The 25,457-nt window shown below is 35.8% G+C and overlaps 1 protein-coding gene across 1 annotated transcript in view; it reads left to right on the top strand.

Moving 5' to 3' along the window:
• Nucleotides 1–25,127, top strand: part of MLLT3 (MLLT3 super elongation complex subunit) — a 310,982-nt gene extending 285,855 nt beyond the window's left edge. The window contains exons 9-13 of the mRNA XM_069088086.1: nt 1,432–1,564; nt 5,916–6,015; nt 13,561–13,632; nt 14,978–15,049; nt 22,401–25,127. Of these exons, the coding sequence (XP_068944187.1) occupies nt 1,432–1,564; nt 5,916–6,015; nt 13,561–13,632; nt 14,978–15,049; nt 22,401–22,532 (509 nt within the window). The 3' untranslated portion in view covers nt 22,533–25,127. The remainder of the gene's footprint in view (nt 1–1,431; nt 1,565–5,915; nt 6,016–13,560; nt 13,633–14,977; nt 15,050–22,400) is intronic.
• The last annotated feature ends 330 nt before the right edge of the window (nt 25,128–25,457 follow it).

The following is a 25,457-nucleotide window of genomic DNA, read 5'->3' as shown; positions in this document are numbered from 1 at the left end:
AATACCAGGCATGATCCAAACTGTTAAAAGTATTTATGTTCTAATTACTTTAAATTATCTCTAATTTATTTTCTAAGGAATATGAATTTAATTCTAATTGGTTATATTTCTTTCCTTTATCATTATGTATCAACTTTTAGTGTAAATGGACTCAAATTCAAGAAGCTTAATGTAGGATATTAAATAAACAGGTAGACACCTGTAGTCTTTGTGAAAACAACATGCCAGATATGAGAGAGTGATTTGCTTTAAAATGTCTTATGTCCATCTTTCAATCATTTAACATTGCGGATGAATTTCTGTGCTCTGAAAGAGAATAAATTGTTGATAATCCTCCTGGGGTGGGGTTAGGGGATAGGGAAGAGGAGGGGAAGAGTAAACTAGAAAGGTAATAGGAGATCATTTTGGCCTTTCAAAACTCCTGTCCAGTGAGCCCAGGACAAAAGCAAAATGATTTGAGTTGTGTATCTGGTAATGCAAAGTGATCAAACTTTTGAAATTGAGTTAATAAAATCCTTGATTTAAGTTAGGCCTTAGGATTTATCTAAATGAGAATTAAAATTCCTCCTACACATTTGTATTCATCCATTTTTTAACTTATTCCCCATCTTTATTGACTCAGAGTGGAAGATAAACTAGTATCCTACTGACTTTCTCTTTGTCTTTTCAGATATGATCTGCTCTAGAATCCAGTTACTTTTCTTTACTCATCATATAGCTGGATTCTTTCTTGAATTTTCTCACTAATGTGTTCATCTTTGTAAATGTACTCTGGCCTTCTATCAGAGATTACTTGAAAAGTGGAAAACCATTTTAATGAAATTGTTGCAGAAAGGGTTATTTCACTAATTCAGATGAAATTGAAGACCGAGTTCACCATTTCAGCATGGAATTTGAAATACCTTAAAAATCTGAAGTTTACTAAAGTTCATGCTTGACCTGAAATTGGCCTTGAAATAAAGGGAAACAGTTAAAGAGATGAACCTAAAGAGATCAAAAACGGCCACACAAAGGCTGCATTGCCTAGAACAAGTTACAACCAGAGTGATTTATTACACTCTGCTTTTGAATGGGTGGATTAACCTAACAGAATAACTGAGCTTACTAATAGGTCTCTATAGGTCTTTTTAGGTGTAAATTGGGTTCAGGAAGGAAAAAGAAAAAGAGACAGCACTGAATTCCTTTAATATAGACTTCTCAAATAAACATACACTTAGTCAAATGTATGTGGTGCAAACAGTAGCTAACTGGCATAGTCCATTTCCAGAAGTACTACCAATATTACTCAAACTTGGTGATGCTTTTTAATAGTAGTTCTGCTCTGTTTACAGTGAGCTTCTATTAAGCTTGCCTGTGACCATTTCTGCCTAATAATGCAAAGTGAATCCTAAGTTGCCTCTGTTTTGCCCCTATGATTTATTGTAATACTAGGTCCATTAAGGTCTATAATGAAAGATCTGCATTCTGATGACAATGAAGATGAATCAGAGGAGGCAGATGAGAATGACAATGACTCCGAAATGGAGAGACCTATAAACACCCGAGGAGGCAGCCGGAGTCGCAGGTAAGCATCTTTTCTTGGCAGGGAATAGCTGGATCATAGTTTTTAAGAAGACCTACCAACATCAAAACAGTTCAGATACAAACCTTATTTCAAAGAAAGCTGAAGCAGTGATTCTTAATGTGGCCATTAAATTGTCTCATAAACATCCTATGTTATACATGTGTTTTATCTACAGGAAACCATATACCTTAATCTTCATTAAATGGGAAAACCCACAAGTGGGATGTCTCAGTGATTGACATTACATATATAGCTTACAAATCCAGGGTTTTTTCCTGTAGAATTATTTATTGTCTTTTATTCTTTAGGATGTTCTCTATGCCCTAAGGAAGTTGTTTTTGGCATTTGATATTGGAAATGCAATAATCGATTTCAATGCATGGTAGAGCAAATCTAGTTTGTGTGCATACACAGATGTGTATGTGTTCCTAGAACTTACTTTCTTAGTGCATTAACAAATTCCTAAGCAGACTTGATATTAAAAGATGTAATTCCACCTGCAAGGTGGTAATCCATATCATGTATTTTAAGAGCCAACTTGAAATTACTCTGAAGAATTTTATTTATTTTTAAATGTGCCAACTTGTCTTCCTTCTCCTACTGTTTTAAATGTTATATAACATTTATATTGTGCTCTTAGGTTTTTAAAGTTCTTTACCTATATTACCTCATTTATATACTATTATTATCTTCATTTTACAGATGAGAAAACTTAGGGCCACACAGCTAGTAAATGTCTGAGGCATTATTCTGGTCTTTATGATTCCAAAATCAGCACTCCAGCCTGCTACCTTCCTCCTAAATTACATTTCTAGTATTTATTGATGTTTTCTGTTTCTGGTGACCCCATAATTCCTGAATGAATGCTATATTGAAAATAATGTTTGCAGCTTGTTAAAAGGGAAAAGTTGACATTGCCTCCTAAACTGTCAACACTTTGGTGTTAATTTGGCAGAGCTGAGAGTAAAATATATGCATAGTAAACCCAGTCAACTACTGTTTCTCAGCTAGTCCAATACATTCTCTCACAAACACACTTGTTCTATGAGATCTCCTAAATAAGAAAAATAAGTTGAAGGGTAAGTAATCAATAAGCTGTTTTTTTTATGACCTCCTCCTCTCACCAATATTTCCTTTGTTTTCTTTTTCAAATGCTTTATTAACTTCTGATTTACATCATTCATTTCCGCCAGATTTTGAGTTACAAATTTTCTCCCTGTTTTTCCCCTACCCACCGCCCCAAAATAGCAGTTCCACAGGATATCCCCTCTTCCAATCTTCTCTCTCCCATATATTCTCCCATAACCCTTTCAGTTTTTCCAGTGGATCTCTATGCCCCAGTGCCTGTATATCTTATTTCCCAATTACATGTAAAATAGCATTAATAATAGTATACATACATATATGTATATATATGTATATATATTGAATATTTTATTTTAAAACTTTGAATTCCAGATTCATTCCCTTCCTCCCTTGTCACCCGGTTGTACATGTGTGGCTAATGCAAAACTATAACATAGTTGATATATTGTAAAAGACTCACTGTATTTCCCTCCCTCCTCTCCCACCTCCCACTTGTTCTATTCTCTACTTTGATCCCGTCCCTTTTCAAAAGTGGGTGCTTCCAATTTCTCTCCCCACCAGCCTGCCCTCCCTTCCATCATCCCTCCTCTGATCCCCTTCCCCCCCTACTCTCCTTGAGGGTGAGATACCCTATTTAGTGTGTATTTCATTTCCTCCTCAAGCCAAATTCAATAGAAATAAGGTTGACCCATTCCCTTTTGCCTGCCTATTCTTCTCCTCCTTTGTAACCATTTTCCCTTGCCTATTCTGTATGAGATAATTTACCTCATTCTGTTTCTCCTCATCTCCTCTCATTATATTCCTCTCTCACCTCTTAATTTCACCTTTTAAGTATCATCCCTTCCTGTTAATTGCTCCTGTGCCCTCTATCTATATATACCTGTAAACACATATACACACATTCACATATGTATTCATATGCCCATCTACCCTCATATATATATATATATATATATATATTTCTATGCCCTTCAACTACTGAGAAAAGTTTCATAAGTTACAATTATTGTTTTTCCATGTAGGAATGTTAATAGTTCAACTTTGATAAGTTCCTTATGATTTTTTTCCCCTTTTTCCCTTTTCATGCTTCTCTTGCTTCTTGTATCTGAATGTCAGATTTTCTATTCAAATCTGGTTTTTTCAGCAAGAATGCTTGAAAGTCCTCTATTCCATTGAATGACCATATTTTCCCCTGACTCATGATACTCAGTTTTGCTGGGTAGGTGATTCTTGATTTTAATCCCAGCTCCTTTGCACTTTGGAATATCATATTCCAAGTCCTTCCATCCCTCAGTGTAGAAGCTGCCAGATCCTGGGTTATCCTGATTGTATTTCCACAATATTCAAATTGTTTCTTCCTGGCTGCTTGTAATATTCTCTCCTTGATCTGGGAATTTCAGAACCTGGCTGTAATATTCCTAGGAGTTTTCTTTGTGTGATCTTTTTTAGGAGGTCACCAGTGGATTCTTTCAAGCTCTATTTTGCCCTCTGGTTCTATAACATTAGGGTAGTTTTCCTTGAGAATTTCTTGGAGGATGACTTCTAGGTTCTTTCTTTGATCATGGCTTTCAGGTAGTCCAATAATTTTTAAATTATCTCTCCTGGACCTATTTTCCAGGTCAGTGGTTTTTCCCATGAGATATTTCATATTGCCTTCTGTTCTTTCATTTGTTTGGATCTGTTTAACAGCATCTTGTCACTAGCTTCCATTTTCTCCAATCTAATTCTGAAGCAATGATTCTCCTCCCTGAGCTTTTGAGATTCTTTTTCCATCTGGCAAATTTGGCTTTTTAAAGCATTCTTCTCTTCATTGCCTTTTTGAGCCTCTTTTGCCATTTGAGTTAGTCTGTTTTTTAAGGTGTTGTTTTCCTTAGTCAGGCTGTTGACTCTCATTTTGTAATTTTCTTTCATCGTTCTCATTTCTCTTCCCAAATTTTCCTCCACTTCTCTTATCTGCTTCTTAAGGTCCTCTATGGCCTGTAACCAACTCATATTTTCCTTTGAAGCTTTTGGTGCAGGAGTTCTGTCTTCACTGTCTTCCTCCTGTTCCATGCTTTGCTCCTTTTTGCCCCAAAATAGGAGTGTAATGTTGGAATCTTCTGTCTCCTTTGTTTCCTTTACCTGGTCATGTCGCCCCTCAGTCACTTGACCCCTGGGCTTTTTGCCACAGTAGGACTCTGCCGCCAGACAGGGGAGCTTTTGTCCCAAACATCTCATCAACATTTCCATCCATATCTACTAATCTGTGGAGGAAAGAGTAAGAAACAGCAAATATTGGTATGTTTAAGAACCTACAAAAGCATCTAGGTTAAAATCCTGGCAGTGCTACTCACTACTTTATTTTTTTTTATTTTTTTGTTTTTTGGAGCCGGGGGCAGAGCAATTGGAGTTAAGTGACTTGCCCAAGGTCACACAGCTAGTATGTGTTAAGTGTCTGAGTCTGAATTTGAACTCAGATCCTCCTGACTCCAGGACCTGAGCTCTATTCACTGCTTCACCTAGCCACCCCTACTCACTATTTTCTTAACCTTGAGTCAGCTGCTTCCACACTTTCCCTCTCTTGTTCCCAGTTTCCTCATTTGTAAAATGAGAAGATTGAACTCTATGATTTTAAGATCCCTTCCACACCTAAATTCCATGATCCTCCAAAGCTGATTAAAAAAAAAGAACTATTGAAATTTTAATTCTTCTCAACTTGTTGAAAGATATTACTGTACTTTTCAAGGCAATTTTTCTACCATGACCTGATACAATGGTCTATATGGAGAATTTATGCAAGTTTTTATATGTGTAGTATATGAATGCTCCAGATTTGAGAAAGTATGGATATAGAAATCACTGTTGTTTACATGATAAGTAAGCAACAATCTGCAATAGAAGGTTGAGTGATTGTCCTAAAATGGCATGCAGTTGATTCCAATAGTATTACTGTTAATTCTCCTTATTTCAGGGTCTGAATTTCCTGGTTCCCCCTTACTGTTTCTGCTATTTCTCATTTGACTATTTGGCCTTTGGGCTTTTGTAGGTTTACATTTTCATCTTTACCAGGGGAAGGGAGGGGAGGGAGAACAAAAGGCAATTGAAGTAGAAGTAGGCCTCCTCTTTTATAAGGCCAAATGAAAAGCTTATTGGGAAAAGTCCTGTGAGTGAAAATATGAGGTCAATCATTTCCAAAACTGCACTTCATTTCTTAGGTCATGACTTGCCTGTGTTGCTAATGCTTCTCTATGTGTTTCTCCATCTTTTCTTCCTTTTGCCTTTTCAGAGTTAGCTTAAGTGATGGCAGTGACAGTGAAAGTAGTTCTGCCTCTTCTCCTCTACGGCATGAACCCCCACCACCTTTATTAAAAACCAACAGCAACCAGGTAAGTAGGCTTTGAAATCCAGAAAACTGGTAGCCTGTATTGATCTATCCAGAATCAACCTTTTTGGTCACCTTAGGTCCCTGCTGCTTTCAGAAATATCCTTAGTATCTAGTGATATACAGTCAATCAACAAACATTTAGTAAGCATCTACTATATGCCAGGCACTGTGCTAAGCCCTGGAGTACAAAAAGGGGCAAAAGACAATCTCTGCCCTCAAGGACTTTACAATCAAATGGTTGAGACAACATGCAAACAAATACATACAAAGCAAGCCATATAAAGGATAAATAGATGATAATTAATTAAAAGAAGGTACTTGGAATTAAGAGGGATTGAGGAAGGTTTCCTATACAAGGTGGGATTTGAGTTGGAACTTAAAAGAAACCACAAGTATCATGGTATGTCCTAAAGAACCTATATGAATTGTCATTATGATGCTCTTTTACTCCATGGATAGGGTGATAGATATAATTATTATACTTTTTCTACAATGTGTTGTGGAGAACAGTTGTGACCTAGAGAAAAATGGGTGCTTATTTTTCCACTGATTTCCTGAACTGTAGTTCTAAACTTTTTAAAATTTCTTTTACATCTTTTTAGTCATTCATTCAACAAACATTTATCAAGTTCCTACTATGTGCACTTCATTAGAGTCTGGGAAGATACAAAAGAGTCCTTGACACCATGGAGCTTATAGTCTTAGCAGTAGAGAAGACAAAAATGCACTTGAGTACTTTTAAGCACTAAATACTGTGATCCTTGGATATTCTCTTGCTCTAAAAAATAATCTTAATGGCTTTCTTTCTCTCCTCTTTTGGATAAAATAGAAAATTTCAGCCTGGCCTTTCAAATGTGAAGACCTTTATAATTTGACTTCTAGCTACCTGTCTAGTCTCAAACTGTTGATTTTCCCCAGTAGAATGTAAATTAATTGAAGGCTATGGACTGTGTCTTTTTCATCTTTGAATACCTCAGGTCTTAAGGCACTCATAAATGTGTGTTGAGTTGAATAAACATATAAGTCAAATATCCATTTTTTCATTTGTTAATTCAGAATTCTCTAGTTTAGAATGTATAACAAATTGATGCCAAATTGACTATGCTGAAGGAAATTGTTGACTAAGGAGGGCAGACTGTATTGGAGAGGTATTTAAACCAATGTTTTTGATTGTGTAGTCAATTTTTCCAGTCTTAAAAATTTTTTTTACTATCAATATTTCATCTAAAACTTATAAAATATTTTTTAAGAAACCTACTACTTCCAGGGCAACTAAGTGGCACAGTGAATAAAGCACAAGCCCTGGAGTCAGGAGGACCTGGGTTCAAATCTGTCCTCAAACACTTGACACACTTACTAGCCATGTGACCTTGGGCAAGTCACTTAACCCAAATTGCACTCCAAAAAGCAAAAAAAAAAACAACCAAACAACAAAAACCTACTACTTCCTTGGCAACCTTTGTCTGTCTTCTTGGCATCTCATCCCTGCCCTCCTAGAGTCTGTGGAGAGTAGAACAATTTGCTGTAGAGAATGTAGTTCTCTACCTTGCCTGTAGCATGATTGCTTTGGGAAAATAATCTTTTGAATTATTTTAGAAGGGAAAAGTTTTCAGATACTTCACATGGATTTAATTTCTTTTCATATAGTTAGTATTCTGAAAGCTGTACAAATTATCATTATCCATTCATATATCTCCTTATGATTTCTATTCAGCAATGCTGGGTTAGCAAATTATAGTTACTATAATTACTTCAAAGTAAAAATAACCCCCAAAACCTTTTCTCTATAAAAAAGATTTAGATTTAGATTTTTCTCTAATTCAGATTGATCTATCCTTTGACTTTTTTGTGTGTTTAGAAAGTATTGTGATGGGTTTACCTTTCACTTTCATTACATCAAATGACACCATCCAATGTATAGAACACTTTCCACCATCTTGGTTCTGCTCTGGCTACAACCAAAGAGTTAACATTTGTCAAGTATCTTATGTGTGTAGAATACTCTGTTAGTGGGGTGGCCAGGTAGCACCGCGAGTAAGAGCACTGGCTCCAGTGTCAGATTGACCTGGAGATCGAATCCTGGGCTCAGACACTTAACACCCACCCAGAAACACCTGGCCATGTAACCTTGAGCAAGTTACTTAACCCCAATTGCTTAGGGGCGGCCTGGTGGCTCAGTGAGTGAGAGCACCGGCTCCAGTGTCAGGATGACCTGGATCAAATCCAGGCTCAGATACTAAGCACCACACCCAGAAATAACTTGCCATGTAACCTTGAGCAAGTTACTTAACCCTGATTGCTTAAAAAAAAAAAAGAATACTCTGTTAGTTTACAGACTAACTAAAGAGGCTAATATCCTTTCATTGCACATCATATCTATGAACTTATAGAATATACTCGAGAGTTCAATTTATTTATTCTCCATCAGACATCAACCAATCCAAACATCTGTATGTAGTTCCTACTCCACTCCCAATAATATACATACATTCATACACTTACATTAATGCATTCATATATATAAAAGAGCCATTGTATTTCCTCCATCCAGGAGTCTATTCCTTTCCTAAGTCCTCTCTAAAAGTTCTACCTTATACACTGGTGTGCTACCACTTTTTAAAAATACTTTTAATGTCTTGAGGGTGCCATTATACCACCTGTCCTTCATCCATTATATGACCCACTTTGTTTTCTAGATATGTGTCCATAATGATATGTTTTATATCACTTTTTACCCATATACCACTGGTGACATTGCTATCTGCTTTGGCTCATCCATCTTTCCATTGATTTTATCATTTCTAATTTTAAATTATTATGAGAATTCCAAATTTAGATATATCTGAAACTGTGATATTCCATGATTTGTGGCCATATAGCATCTTTGGTAGAATATTAGAATTGAAAGAAATTAGCTTTGTGGTAGGAAATATTTTGAATTTACTTTTAGTATTTCCCAAACACAGTCTAGCCCAATTTCTTCTTCATCCTCTTCAGTTTGAGACCCAGCTTATTGTATACCTGTAGCATTTGTCTAAAGTATATGTATTGATGCACTCTTTCCATTGCCTGCCCCTCCCAGGGCTATGTCAAAGTTTGAGAAATTTTTATTTTTCATCCATTTTGTTTTTCTATGGTGGATGTTAAGACTAATCTCTCTTTTTAACCTAATTCTAAAATTGAAAGCATTGGTCTATTCAGTTCAAGACTTTTTCACTCACAACTTCTTCCAGTGGTTATTTATAGAATCTAGAAGGCTTAACAGATTGCATACAAAGGATATGATTCTGGTAGTTTTCTGATGCATTCTTCTTCTTCTTGGCAAAAAAAGATGTTGTCTGCCTTAAGTAACAAAATAAAATTTCTGTGGTTAAATAAAATATCTCTGGTCCCATGACAAGTAACAGATGTAAATCTGCCATATGGCACTGCATATGTGAACCTATAAGAGGCAATGTTACATACCATAGGAGTGCCTTCAGCTTTACATCTCTATCTTGAAGACAGAATGGTAGTATAGTAAAAGATTGCTCTATGATTAATTCTTTCAGAAAATTTCCACTGCATTTTTTGAGGATGTACTTTATATCTTTAGCCTGACATTTAAGGTTTTAAACAATCTGCCTATAACATATCTTTTAAGCCTTATCTTATCTATAACATTCATCTTGATGCTGGAAATGCATTCTTTCCACATCTCTCCTCTATTTCAAAACCCAGCTCTGGCTCTTCTTTCTCCATGACGTATTCCTAACCTAACACTCCAGAAAATGTTATAGTGTAATTTACCTTTACAAATTTTCTCCAAACACTTTGTCTGGATCTCTCTTTTGTCATTAACATAATCTAATGTGTCATTATTATTTGGGTATATGCCTTTCCCTCCAATTAAATCATAGTTCCTTTTGGGGAAAGAGTTACTGTTATTTAATCTTTGTATCTCCAGCACCCTTAATGAAATGTTTGTTGAACTGAATTGAATTATTTCTTTGTTCTTTGGATAAAAGCAGCTGAGCTTGAATGTTTCTCTTCTGTCATGATTCTTCATTTGAATGATGTGAAGAATTAAACAAGATAGGTACATAATGCAAAAATCAAATCTCTAGGCATTGGCACCACCCATTTTAATGGATTCATTATCATGTTATCCACTTTGAACAAGGTTGTCTTGAAGAAAGTGCTTTGTAAACTGTCAAGGAGAAGATAAATGTGATCTATTTATTGTCATCACTGTAGCTTATAATATACCACTAAATTAAGAGCCATTATGAGTGTTATCTTCTGTAGATGATACTCATTAATGAGCAGGATGGAGAAGGAAAGCATTTAAATAATATAAAATAATAATTTTTATGCAAGTAAAAATTAATATCTATTGCTCATATCACAAATAAACAAGATTTAATTAATGATTATTGAAAATCACATTTTAACTTGAAATGTATTTTTGCATTTATATTTGAATGTAAGATGTGGTGTATAGTGCTCTGGGAATTCACATTAAACAAAATAAAATGAAGACCTACCATGAAAACTTGACCCAGGAGATTTTGAAAGATGTTCAGTTTCCTCTTCCTGGCCCCTTGAATAATTTCCTTCACCCTTTGCTAGCAATAGATAGATTTTTATCTTGTGTTATCCAAAGCTAAATAGATTTGCCTTTTCTCAAGCCTTTCTTATGGGAAGGGAGGTAGTTGATTTGTGTCTCAAAAACTTTTTTTCGTGTTATAGGAAAGGTATAAATGATGAAAACAGTTTTTTTAAAAAGCATATTTTTATAGTTAAAATATTAAATTTTTGCCATGATATTTCAACCTGTAAATAACCAATAATTGACTTTATTCCATAAATGGGAGTTCATCAGAAATGATTAATTATACAAGTTCTATATATTGTCTTACATTTTCAGAAAATGTACCAAATAGCATGATTTCCAAGCTTCCTTGAACATGCACCTCTCTGATGTCAATAGACAAACTTTCTCCTTTGAATCAAAGTTACTAAATTTGAAATAAACAGGAGAGCCATCATTCCAAACAAAGTTCTGCTATCATTACATGAACCTCTTTGATGTGTGAACAGAAAACAAAATGCTAAAACACCCTTTAGTGAAAGAGTTCAGAGGATTCACTGCACCAGAGTTAATATTCAGAATATTAAATCACTCTATAGGCTGGGAGCCTGCAAAGGCCAACTGAGTGAAATCAGAGCTCCTATCCAGCTAAACTGGTTTGAAACCAAAACAGAAGAGAAGGTGGGGTACACTTGTATTCTAGAACCATTTCCCTAAAGATAAGAACAGATACTAAATAAAGCAATTGTCCCCAGGATGATATAACTCTGCCATTCTGTGGGGTTTTCAACAAAGCTGTTTACTTTGTGGCAGTAAGAGATCAAAGGGAAAAGATTAACTGGGTCTTTTTCTGGGCATCTACTCTGTAACTTGAGGCTGGTCATCGACACCAGAAGGACTTTCTTGTTCTCTGCCTTTGCACTTCTAAAGAAGGGACTTGGATAAAGACTACATCTTGATTTTTTCATCTCCAGGCACATCACAAACTTTCTTAGGCTATGGCACTTAGGAAATGTGGGTAGCATGGGAGACTTCAATCTTTTTTGGGGACCAACTATAACTCTGAATGGAAGGTCAAGTGATTTAACATTAGGTGGCAGCTCCCTATTCTCTGTGTATTGGCGACTACAATGACTTGTATATGGTGGAAATAAGTCAAATCTCAAAGGGAAAAGTAAACCAAGTAAAATGACTCTTCTACCATAGGAGGAACAATTGTTTTCTCTTGCCCCAAAGCTCTGAGGGACTTTGAATTTTGTCCACCCAGAATGTTCAATTTCTGCCTCCCAACAGCTTCTGAATTAGGGAGGAGTGCCATCTACTGACCTACCCATTCCTAGACCTGTGTACATCCTGTTTTCCCCGGAGTTTTCATTTCCAACAACCACAATGAGAAAGACATCCCTTGAATGGGAGTGTGTAGTATTTCCTCAGTCTGGATAGTATTATAAATGAGCCCTTTGGTTATTTGCAACAACAGGTGACCTTAGCATGGCACCAAAGTTCTATATATATCGTTAACTTAGCCAAATTGCTCGTAGAATTATTTTTTTAAAATAGGATGGGAACGTTTCCAATAAACTTTTCTGTTTTACTTAAAACCGAGCTTATTTTCCTTTCAGGTTTCTTGGGTCTAAAGTAAATAAATGCAAAAAGAAAAAAGAAAATAAATGCTTTCAAATACGCATTGTCCCTTTCCCAGAATGTCTCAGCAATAATACCAATAAGTATGACATTTATCAATGAAAAATTAGATCTTCAAAGCCTTTCCATATCCCAGAATATAGAAGACCTGATCAAAAGAATAGTGTATGGGTCAAGTGTTGAAATGGGCTCCCAACCAAATAAGATGAAGGTATTAGAGAAAAACAGCAGAGAAATGGTTTTAATTTGAATATATTTCTTTTATGAGTCTCTCATTGTCTTCATTACTTCATTAGATCTATGATGTCATCAATATAGGTAATGATGCTTCTAATCATGCAGAGAAGTCTTCTAATGAAGGGTTACACAGGCACAGCCTCCAAAAAAGTAAAGAGTGAAATCCCAAATCCTGTACTGCTACCCACAAAATCTTAATAGAACCATGGGAAAGACTTAGATGCATTAAGATGATGCTTTTTAAAGGATTTAGAAAATGAAAGGGAAAAAAATCTGGTCCTATGTAATTTTTGTCTCAATCATGTGACCCTGAATGGAAGGCTGAGTGATCTAACATTAGGTAGATTTAGCATAAGAAAAATAATCTAGGAAGTCTAATACAATATTAGATCAGTTTCTCTATCATCCTATTTGACCTAACACTTTTTTTTTTTGGAGAGGGGAAGGCAGGGCAATTGGGGTTAAGTGACTTGCCCAAGGTCACACGGTTAGTGTTAAGTGTCTGAGAGTGAATTTGAACTCAGGTCCTCCTGACTCTAGGGCTGGTGTTCTATTCACTGTACCACCTAGCCACCCCTGACCTAACACTTCTAATGGAAATCATTTATGATCAGAAAAATAAATAATAGTAGGCCTCAATGAGAAAAAAGGAAACAGATCCATGAGCAGGAATTATTTAAATTTGCCTTTTGGAGATATGTTTGAGTTAAACATATTGAGGGAATATGCCATTTGAATGATGCTGTGATCTTCCTTCCTGTTATAGAGGTAGGCAGACTAATGGTGTGGAACTTGGCAATGTACTATCAGATGTACTTGATGGGTGTTGGTTGGTTTTGCTGAAGTGCTGTTTTCCTTTATTCTTTGCTACAAGAATAGTCCACTTGGATAGAAGAGGGTGGAAAGATATATTCAAAAATAAATGTCATATAAAAAGAAAAAGCTTCAACAAAATAGGATTTTTAAAAAATGAAGTGATATAATTCTTATGCTTTATTCTGTGCCACACGTGTATGCCTTTCTTTACTTGAATGTTGTTAACCAAGAAGCTTTAGAATACTTGTTTAATGGTGGTCTTTCTTTGATCTCTAGATTCTAGAAGTGAAAAGTCCAATAAAGCAAAGCAAATCTGATAAGCAAATAAAGAATGGGGATTGTGATAAGGTAGGTTTTTAGTTTCTGGCTATGAATTAAGTCATGCAGAGTTAACATATTTTTTCATTCATATATGTTCTGCTTGGTCCCCTTTGTTGCCTTCTGCTATCATTCTTTCTATCCAATGAAATGCCCAAATGCAGTTATAAAGTATTTTACTTCCTGACCTGAGTGCTGTCCCAGTATTTTGTTTTGCTTTTAAAATCTTTTTATCTTCCCATATTTAGTTTGGGTTCACACTACCATTTGGTGCAATGCCTGAACCATAAGGCATTTCTCAAGAAATTTTATTGAGGTAAAAGACTGAGTTGGTAGGAAAGGAACTGAGAATCAAGTTAAAGCAACATCTTGAGTTGCAGTGGGGTGCCCTCTGAGAGTAGGCCTTATGTACTAGAATTCTGACTCTGATTTAATTAACCTAGACTGGAAGAGGCTTGCTATACTGTAGGGTAATGACATTCCTTCTAGCAACCTTAAGGCTCAATTAACAAATCTTTCCTCTGGTTTTATTAGCAGCATACTAAGGGGCTTCCTGTGGAGCCTTGTGCTCCGTAATGGTCTCTTAAACTGACCAGAATGAAAACAGTAAAATGGATAAAGGAGAGAGATGTCCTTCTGCCCTCTGGGGGAATATTTGGTGACTAAAATAAACATTTAGTATTCAGTTTCATTTTATGGAAAAAAAAATTGACAGTGTTTTTTATTTTCCAAGAATTGGTTTATTAATGACCAATGCTATATATGGGCAGGTTAGTAGTTTGTCACAAGCTAGGGTACTACATATCTGTCTGACATTATACTATTTTTCTTTGCAATTCACAAAAAAAGAAAGAATAAAGGAACAATTTTATGATTCCATTCGAGACCTCACTGGTCTCTCATTTGCTGTCCCTGATTTGCTGTCTCTTTGGTGATTATTTGAATACTGTGAAAAAACCAAAATACAAGAAGCTGCCAGTGTGAATTCCATTAATTTAAAGATATTCATTGGGCAAAATATAATTACTCATGGGGCAGCATTTTTCATTTTCAGATTATGGAAGCTGCCCTTGTACAGCAATGTCTTTAAAGTGAATCCATTGCTATTGCCACATTTTGTGCCTTGAAGGGAATATCTCTAATGAATATGTTATTACCTGTGTGCATATAACTGACCACAGAGACCCTTACAAAAGGACTTCTGCCTTTTACTTATGTGAGGATTGTGCTTTTTTTTCTGTGCTTCATAACTTAAACCTAATCAGACCAATTTTGAAATCCAGAACAGCTGGGAATTAGGAGGTAGAATGTGATATATTCAGCTACTCCTTAAAGTTTTTAGTTTTCTTAAGGTGAGCTTGTCTTTCTTTTTCAGGCATATCTAGATGAACTAGTAGAACTCCATAGAAGGTTAATGACATTGCGGGAACGGCATGTACTTCAACAGGTAACGCTATGATCCTTTCCACACGTCACATAACCAATATGTCTTCCTTGTGCTGTCTATATAATGAATAGCACACAGCAGACTTTTAATATCACCTAAAGAAGTATTAGATTTACATTACCACCTGTCTGCTCTTTGGCTCTGAATCAACTGAATGATTTTTATTTGTTTTGATGGGTTTTTTTGCCATAATAGTAGGCCAGTGGAAAATGGGGACCCATGAAAGTGAAGTTTAACATTGCCATTGTAATTTACTGATCACAATCAGTGGCTGCATTAACTGAGGTGAGGGAAGGGGATAATAGGAATGTGAAACCCTTAGGGCAGAACTTTTGATTTCATGAAAAGGTAACAATAAGAATTTCAGTCACATGCTGTAAATATTTATGATTCAATTAGGGGTCTGATTGCCAGTATGATGCTATGAAAAATAAACATTTTTGTTATTTCTTTTATGTTTTGCAAACCTAAATCTGTTATCATGTATCCAGCTGTGGAACTCCTAAAGAACGTGATCACTTCTATTAGGACCATGTTGTGTTTTAAAAAAATAAAGAGAACATTCTTACATTTTTGTGTGGTTGCACATATGGGCCTTATGCATGTATTTCCAGTGGTTAGAGAGAAAATAATTCCCTTTTATACCAAAGTAGAAAATAATGCATTCTCAATCTTAGTGGATTTATATGCTGCCATATTTTTATATCTTTTTTTCATTACTTCCAAATGAATTTCAGTGGATACTTAATTCACCTTTTAAAAAAATTGTCAGATATTGTACATACATTTTTATTTAAATCTCCAAATAGATTAAAGTTTCTCAGCCTGCCAAGTTATCTCTTTGGTCTGATTTATATTCTTTCTAACCCTTCCAAGGTTTTCAGAACAAAAGAGCAGATATAGAATTCTTAACTGAGGGGCAGGAGGGTTTTGTTTAAAATAGATCTGTATATGGGAAGTGTCATGTCTATATAGGACCACAGAACCAGAGCTAGAAATGAGCTGAGGGCCTGTATTTTCCCACCCCTTCATTTACAAATGAGGAAACTCAAGGAGGCCAATTAACTTACCCAAAGTAGTAAATGTTAGAGATAAGATTTGAACCCAGGTACCCTTTTTATACCATTGTTCTTTTCAGTATATCATACTGCCTCATATTTTTTATTGTGGCTTTTCTAGTAGTATTTTGCTATGTTTCCTAAGTTGTAGAACTCAAATTTGTTTTGTTTGCTATTCAGTAAATCTTCATGGTTTAGTTTGTTGTTGATTCATTAGTATTCATTTTTCCCATCCATCTCCCATCTCCCTCCCCATGAACTAATTCTGAATGACTGCAATTCCCTTTTCCAAAAAGGAAAAGTTTAAATTGACCCCAATCAATGGAGGAGACCACATTCCATTGAATTTGTTAATTCTTTCAAGCATAGAATCCAATTTTAAGGGAGGGGGAGAGATTTGTTCTGGGCTGGACAGAGAGGTCGGTTAACATAATTCCAAAGGGGCAGTTGCTCCATAACCCAGATTTGAGGTATCCCAAAGCTCCATTTCACACAATAAATTGCATTGTATATAATCCACCTTCAAAGACTGTGTTTGTCCCAGGGCCCCCGCTTTTTGTTAATCTACCCCAGATTGGAAGGACTCCACAAAGCAACACAGGCAAATATCATGATGCCAGGCCACTCAGCAAAGTCTCCAGGGCAGATATTCACAGTGAGTCCTGTCCTTCCCATTTCTTCTTATTTCCCAAGTGCAAAAGTACTCCCTAATTCCATAGGGTAGCCAACAGAGAGATGGTAGTTCCTCTCTCCCTACTCTCCTCACTTATCCATATTCTATATATGGATAAAATGTAAAGTTGGAGGGAAAGAGGCCAATAAATCATTATTATTACTACATTTGCTCCATTCCATTTCTAAGATCTCCAAATATTCTTTTTACTCATTCAGTTTCTTCAGTTTCCATAGGGGGGATAAAAGCTAAAACAATAGAAAATGTCTTTTAGTGACTTCTCTTGGAGGTGTTATTGGTGTCAAGGTTAGCATTCCCCCTTATTCTGACTGAAGAACAGTGAGGAGAGTGCCTGACTACAAGGTTAGATCTAAATGGATAACCTTGGTAATAGTAAGGGGGAAAAAGGGGGAGTAGCTATGAATTTTTAACCTGGCATAAAGGCACTCCAGGGCACACATTGTTTCACCCTAATTGCATTTCTTGGACTATTGAAAACACTCTGTCTTTGGCCTTTTGCCTTGTAATGCATCTGAAGCGTGTGATTATGAGACCATGATGCATGTCCTGTCATGGTTTACTGCTTAATTAATTCCTATTGTAAAACTTAGGGTTATTGAGTACTAATGCTATTCTCCACCTTGTGAGCTTCTCATTTTGCAAATTGCATTCCATAAATGCTCGTGTGCTCTTTTTTAGTGGACACATTTAAAGCAGAATTCATAGTGGACCAGGTTCCAATTCTAACTAATTCTGTGACTCTTCCATGTAACTCCTAATAAAGAACCAAAAATCTGACTTCAAGGAATCTGCACAGAAGTGGGTTTTGTTGTCATTGTCGTCATCATTGTCATCATCATCATCTATTTGTGTGTCTAAGAGCTAGACTTTTCACTTTTTTGTGGAGGAAGCCTTCCCAAGGCTCAAAGTACATGATAACTGAAATAATAGTATTATTGTCTGTGAGGTACCTTTAAGACCATCTAGTTCAGCTTCCTCATTTTTAAAGACTGATGAGGTTAAATGTCTTATTTTAAGATCACACAGATAGTAAATGTCATAAGAAGATTCCATCCCAGGTCCTCTAACTACACATCCATCCTTGGTTCTTTCCACTGCACCATGCTTCCACGTTTCAATGGAAATGTATCATAGAAGATGTGTTTGACCATCTCAAGAGTTTCACTGATTACAGAAACATGTTCCCCACTTAAAACAAAAACACGCATTTCAACGCCTCCCCCAAACATGCATGATATTTGTCCATGTATTTTTAAAGTATGTAAAATGAAGGAAAATCTTGACAATCAAAAACTTTTGATTCATGCTAGGGCAAAACCAGCTACAGCAGGGTTTCTTTACATTATGATTGGTCCATGGGTAGATTTCAAGGAGTCCATGAATTTTGATGGAGAGGGTGGAACTTAATATCTTTATTTTAATTCACCTTTGGTTTCCTTTGTAATTCTGTGTATTTTATTTCCACATTTTAAAATGTTATCCCAAGGAGGGCATCCTTAGGTTTCCCAAATGGAGTCCAATCACACAAAAGAACTCTAGAACTACTACAGTCGTATGCAGGAGTCACTATTGGTGTCACTATTGCATGCTCACAAAGGAAGAGTATTTCAAACCCCTCTTGGTGATCAACCAAACACAAATTCTTATTTTAATGTAACACAAATGATGATGATGATGATGGTGAAGACAATAAAAATTGACAGTGCTTTTACCATTCTGTAATTAAAAATGGATGGAAGCCACCTAAGTAGATCTCATAGTTTTTTGGGGGGTAAAAAATAAACACAAAACAAAGCATGAGTTTTACACTTTAAGAGTCTGACATGATTGGAAGTAATCAGTTTCATATGTGTTCACAACTGCACCCCCCCCCCACTATAATCCTCTGTCTTTTTTTTTTCATAAAATCATTTTGGATATTATTATTATTATTGGGAGGAACTTCAAGACAGATTAATTATTGCAATGTGATAAATGGAGGTAGAGCCACATTGTATTAACAGAATTGTACATTAATATATAAAAAGCAGAATGAGTCTGTCATAGGCATCTGTGTCATTGCAATATAACATTTTCATGTAGTGCTTCTGACATTCTGTCATGGTTCTTGGCAAAGCACCAGAACTTATTTTTCTTTGTAAAGTATTTTTGACTTAATTGAGGATGGGTATGCAGACACTAATAACTCATACCATTAATGTTGCTCCCTCTGGCAGGCAGCAATGAATTCCTTAGAAGGTTGCTGCTGTTTGTCTTGCTCTTTGGCTCAACTGTGATGTATTCTTGTAGGCTCAGAAAAACTTAGACTTGTTTTAGTGAAATTTGTCAAATGCCCTTTATTTTTCTGTGTACATGGATAAGAAGAAAGAAGGGATGAGAGGAAAGATAAGTGAGGAAAAGGAGAAAAAAAAGAAGAAAGATTTGGCAAGGGAAAGAATAACTATTACTCCAATTGAATCTGAAAGTTAAAGAATTGATATTATACAATGAATATGGGTGGACTTAGGGAGAAATTTTTTTTAATGACCATGTTTTTAGTTGCCTTAGCTGGCATTATTAGGCATGCAATCCCTTATAGCCTCTTCTTCTCCAGCAAGCCTTAGTCTTCTGTTCATTTAGTAACATTTTTTTAAACCATTCTTTCAATAATATCTAGTTTTTCTACCAACTTTTGACATCTTAATAACCAAACTTATACATGATATTCCAGTAACCTGTTCAAAATGCTAATTAGCGTTAAGAATGCTTACTGGTTCTCTATTGTCATACACTGGGATAGATACAAGTTAGATTAAATTCTAGTCTATTCATCATAATTAACATCCCTGAAGTAGAGCTCTCATTCCTTATAAAGGATACCTTGGGATTCTTGGGATGAACCAATTCAAAAAAAATTCAAAAGTTTGGCTCTCTGTCCAAGTTGCCATATTATTCCTGCTACTGCATGGAGCCAGGCAAAAAGAAAGAGCAACATTTATTTATTGATTCATTTCGTTTTCATTGATTCTTTTAAAGAAACTGAGATACTGAAGTTAAGAGTAGGGCTAAAACATCACTGCTCTTAGCGTTAGAAAGCTAGGCTTAAGTTCTCTCTCTGCTATTTACTATCAGAGTAGAAAAGTCATTTGACCTGTTAGCCTCATTTTCTCGATCTATAAAATTAAGGTAGTAATCCTTGTGCTTATAAGTTTAAGTTATCTACCTATAATTTAAAGTGGCTGTTTTCTATAGCTAAATTTTATTGTAAATGAGATTTCTCTCTTAAGAGGAGGAAAAAGCCTTATCAACTATAACCATTAAACTGGACCTTTTAAGTGAGGATCACCTTATTGTCACATAAAAATAGAACTGGAATGACTTGAGAGATAAAATATTGAATGGAGGCTGGGAAGGTTCTTTGGAGGTTGGGTGAACCACTTAAGTATTGCAGTGAAAATCCAGATCTATGAACAATAGCTCTATGAAAAGGAATGAGATGTAGAAACTGCCTAGCACTAGATGGGACTTTAGAGATCTTTACAGATCATCCAGTTCAACTTCTTCATTTTACCTTAAAGGAAACTGAAGCACTAAGAGGTTAAGTGAATCACTCCCAGGTCATATGAGTAGTGAGTGACAGAGCCTGCATTTAAAGCCATATCCTTTGATTCCAAATCAGGTGGTTCCCTCACCTAACCCCAATTCCTCCCCCTCACTCTTTTATGCTACCTACATGTCTTAGAGTATATGTATTAAAGTAAGATATTAATGCATTAAAATTACTATTGTCCTAAGATAAAGATAGGATTATAGTTCAGGGATAGGGAATCCTTTAAACCTTTATTGCTATTCTATTGTTTTCCCTTTGGGGAATCACTGACCAGGAGGGGAAATGGTGATAGTTTAAATTAATTAAATATCCCATTCTACAAATAAAAAGAATAGTGTAGTTTCAGTTTTCTTGTTGTTGCAGTGGGTGAGTTAAAAGTTTTGAGTAAATAATTTTTGAAACTGAGACTGGGATACATAATAACCATTTGCTTAATAAACATGGATTGTAATTGTATTTCCACTCTGTACTGTGAATTGAAGAAAGATGTGCCAGAGTTGAGAGAAAAGAGCTATTTGGAGCAAGAAAGATAAGTAAAATAGCATGATAGAGGCAAAAATAGCCAAGATCTACTCAACCAAATGTTTATGAAGCTCCTGTGATGCTAGCTAGGCCCTGAGATACAATAAAGATGAGAAACATCACTTTGTTTTGACCTCAGAGTTCATAATTCAATACATCCTAATCAACATATGCATTTCCCTTTTCATAATTACTTCCTGGGCTTTCAGTTCCTCTACAACTCAACTGCCTAGGCTTCTAGCTCACCAGGAGATAACTAATATCTTTATTTCATATGTTCAACCCCATTTTCAATCACTCATAACTTATTGAATGAATCTTAGAATCTTTATTTGGGTTTTGGTAATTAAATACTGATCTCCAAATTCCTTGAAGCATGGTATGGTCATATACTAGTTTTTCTGATATTTTCCCCCTTTATATCAGCAAGCACCCCAGCATCCCCAGGGTGGCTGCCAACACAGGTTCTTAGATCTGCTTTGCTAAAGGAAAGCAACTCAAAATGGGTTAACAAGCTTACTTTAATCAGTCAAACATATATCGTTTACCTAGTTCAGGGGAAAAAGGTCAGCATCCCGAACTTCAGAGTATACAGACAGAATCATCAAGACAGAGAAACAGATCAAGTAGACAGGTTTCCAAACTGTCCAACCATTACATCCATACCAATTCAATATCCGGGTTTTTCAAAGCCAGGGGGGGAGGGGGAGGGCTCTCAACAACGGCTTCCCAGAGTCTCATCTGGTCAAATCATAGAACACTTCTCAAAGTGAGCCCCAAAGCAAAGCCTCACATCAGGGATTATATAGCCTTCTCCTGGGTCAGAGAATGTAACCACCCTCTTGACCCACTGCCCAATCACACAGCATCAAGGTGTGGGCATTCCTGAAAACCAAGCCTCCTGCCACAGGCTCCATGTGACCACATTCAGCCTATTAAGAGGCAGAGTATATTTTCAAATCAATGAAGGTTCTCAGAGTCTCTTAAGCCTATCAAAGGGCCTAGGGGCAGGGAAGATCTTTAAATTTGCATTTCCATTACACCCTTCAACTCCTTTTAGTATCCCCACAATATAAGATTCCCACCTTTGGGGGAAAGGGTGCCAAGTATATATACATAGAGAGAGAGATCATACTGGGGTATAGTTTTTTTTAAGCTGGTTTTATGCATTTTAAAGGGTATGAATGACAAATGGCAAAAGATACTCAGTTGCTAATATTAAAGACAGTATATTTAAATGGCACTTGCCAGTGAATGCTGTTCAATAGATATGCCTCACATGTGCCACTCCCTGTAGGGTCTTTTTCGTGTAAATAAAATATTCACCATCATTTATTTAACCTTCTTGATTTCTGTAGATATATATCAGTACATAAAGAATCACTGTGGCTATTGAACTAAAAGTATGTCTCCATTTTTCCCTCTTTCCACCTGTCTTTATCTCCTTTATCTCATTTCTAAAACTTTCTCCTTCTTTTACTTTGCCAGATTGTAAATCTTATAGAAGAAACTGGACACTTTCATATCACGAACACAACCTTTGACTTTGACCTTTGCTCTCTGGATAAAACCACAGTCCGTAAACTACAGAGTTACCTGGAAACATCTGGAACATCCTGAGAATACAGCAACTGGATAGATCAGAAACTATCAGGGCTACTTTTTTTTTTTTTGGTTGTGGTTTTTTTTTTAATATGAAACACTCAGAATGATGCAACCAAAAGGAAAAAAAATAAAAATGAAACAACCCTCTTCAGCTTTATTTTTCTTTAAAGCCAGTCATCATCTCTTGATAAAGGAGAGAGGTTAAGTGACAAGACTCAGAAGATCGCTCTTCTTACCAAGGAAATATCCCAGAAGAGTCAGCCTGGATAGCCTTGAAAAAAATTTCAAAACAAAACAAAAAACTCGTTCTTATTGAATGTGTATGGTATCATGTATCTCTCTGTGGGGTTCCCTTCCACAAGATGAATACATGTTCAACACACTGCCTTATAACTGATCTATTTATTATTGCATACAGCTATTCTAATGTCATTGAGGGAATGACACTACCAGATGTAATAACTACTCGAGTCCCACCTATGCTCCTTTGATACAGGACCAGTGCCCAGTGACCTTACCCATTTTTATGCCATTTACTGATGACTTTTCTTAGTCACTTGAAATGTTGCAATCTTGTTTCTCTGTCTTTTTTTTCTCTCCCAGTTCTGGGAATAAAATACCATTTGAGAAGGAGGAGGGACCAAATAGTAGTCCTGATTTTCTTTGGGGTCTTTCTGCTTTGAGTTGGATTCAGTCTGTCTGTATCCATACATTGATCTTGAATCATGGTAGAAAATACACCAAATAGGACCATGTGATTTGCTCTCTAGCCTTAGTCAATAAACCAGTAAGACTTTTTTTTAAAACAAACAAAAAAAAAACCTAAAAACAAAAACTGTTACTGTAAACTGTCCCAAATCCAGCATTGTTGACTTGTCATCAACATTCTCATGTCTGTTTATCTGGAAGTGAAGGCATTCCACAGGACCATTAATTTTTTTTTAAGGAAAGAAAAGAATACTGGTCCTGTTTTCTAAAGAAACTTTGTAGAAAATTCTTAATTTGGAACTATTTATTAGTTGGAATTTTCAATACTCTACTGCTGCCCATGTGTTACCTACCTTTTTCATAAAACTGGGATAAGAGAGTTTTGTTGGTTAACACGATCTGCTTAGACATTTTTTTTTAAATTTTGACAAATTAAAATCCTTTCTTCGAAAAAACTTCTTTGTTGTTCTACAATGACATTAGATTATGGACTGACTTGCAGTTTCAGCAATTCAGTAGCTACTTAGGTAGCACACTTGTGTTTCCAGAAGAATTTCTTCAGTTGCTGAAAAGAGGGTGATTGTTTCATTATCTGATGAACCCTTATGTTTAAACCAGGAGGGACTCTGTCCTGTGGCATGTAAAAGAAAACAGATGATTTTTTTTCAAAGGTGGGGGAGGAGGCCAAAAATACTTTTGATGCTGTTACTCCATCCTCTCCATGGATCCCCAAGTCCTTGTTTGAGGACTTCATCCCTCTGAAAGGAAGAGGAATAAAGAAATACTTCTGGATCCAAAGGTTTGTTCAGTGGATGGGCTTTAAGGAAACATGATGCTTGTTGATAGGTCAGTATCTCTCATGTTTACTTACATGCCAGATACCATTTTTTACATATTGGGATTAGTGTCTGTATAGTAAGTGGTATTTCCAGGCGTCCATTAATGTAAATGCGGATTCATAGTGGAGTTATTTCTACATAATCAAAATTGGAATTTTTTTCATTGTTTCTTTACGTCCAAAGAAAAGACTTTGTTTTTTTTTTCTTTAAAAAAAATCTTAAATTATGATTCAAACCATGCTCCATGGAAGGTCTCTGTAAGGCTTCTTCCAAAAGAACAAGTGTACTTTTTTCAGTAATGTTATGACTCTTAATGATGATTGGCATGAAACTTACTTGAAGCATTTGTTGTTGTTGAGTCCACATTTCAATGTGCAATTGCAGAAGAATCTTCTTTCTGAATCATTTTGGACATTTGGTGGTTGATGTTGGGTTTTGTGTAGGTTTGGCTCTTTTTTTAAAGCATTGTGGGGCTAGGGGAGGGTCAATGTTTATATGAAACCATTTGCAAATTTTCAAAGCAATCTTTAAGAAAAATGTTGAACTCCTAGTACACAGTCAACTTGGTAACTTTTATTAGTTAAACCCAATACTTACATATGTAGTTTGGACCATTTTGACTTTTCTAACTAAATTTTGTGGCAAAAACTCAAAATTTTGGGAGGGGAATAACTTTGCATCCCTTTTATAGAACTGTTATTTACATAAAGACATTTCATCTATGAACTTAATAATAGCCAAGCACAAAGAAAATATAAGTAATATTCCAAAGGGAAAGACGGGAAAAATTAAAGGCACCGACTTTGGGGGATGAGTTTAGATCCACATATAAGAAATTGATTAATTGCCTTGGAAATATTGCCAAAATGAAGAGTCTCTGATCTGTTGCTAAAATTGGGAAGAATGTAACTATTCCCTGTTCTTGGTGACAGCAATTTGAGTTTTCCACAAAATTTTGATAGAACAAGAGTCATGCGGTGTTGATCTTTTTTAAAAAAAAGTTTTACATTAGCTATTTTCATCTAATTTTGTATGCAGAAACAATAAATCCTTTTTTCAATTATTTACAATTAGTCATACTTCTCTTAAAGTAACCCACATAGAGCTATCACATTTATAAATGCTTATCTTGAGAATTTGTTAAAATGTTGTTTAGCATGCACTTTATGCTGGTAATAGTAACTTTGATACTTTACAATGGTGTTTCTTGGGTGGGGAGGGGGGGAATTAATCACGTATTTTTATGCATATAACCTATATATGTAAAAGCTTCCACTGCTGTGCTATTCCTCTGGTTCTTTACCACGATGACAATGATCTGCTGGGTTCTGGAAGACTATTCCAGTAGATTGAACATTCTGGAAAGTCTATGAAGCCCTAAATGGCCTAAACC

Source organism: Petaurus breviceps, unplaced genomic scaffold (genome assembly GCF_028583685.1).
Source record: "Petaurus breviceps papuanus isolate PSGF00001 unplaced genomic scaffold, PetGlider_PUasm1.0 184, whole genome shotgun sequence".
Classification (NCBI taxonomy): domain Eukaryota; kingdom Metazoa; phylum Chordata; class Mammalia; order Diprotodontia; family Petauridae; genus Petaurus; species Petaurus breviceps.
This window is presented reverse-complemented; position numbering and strand designations above follow the sequence as displayed.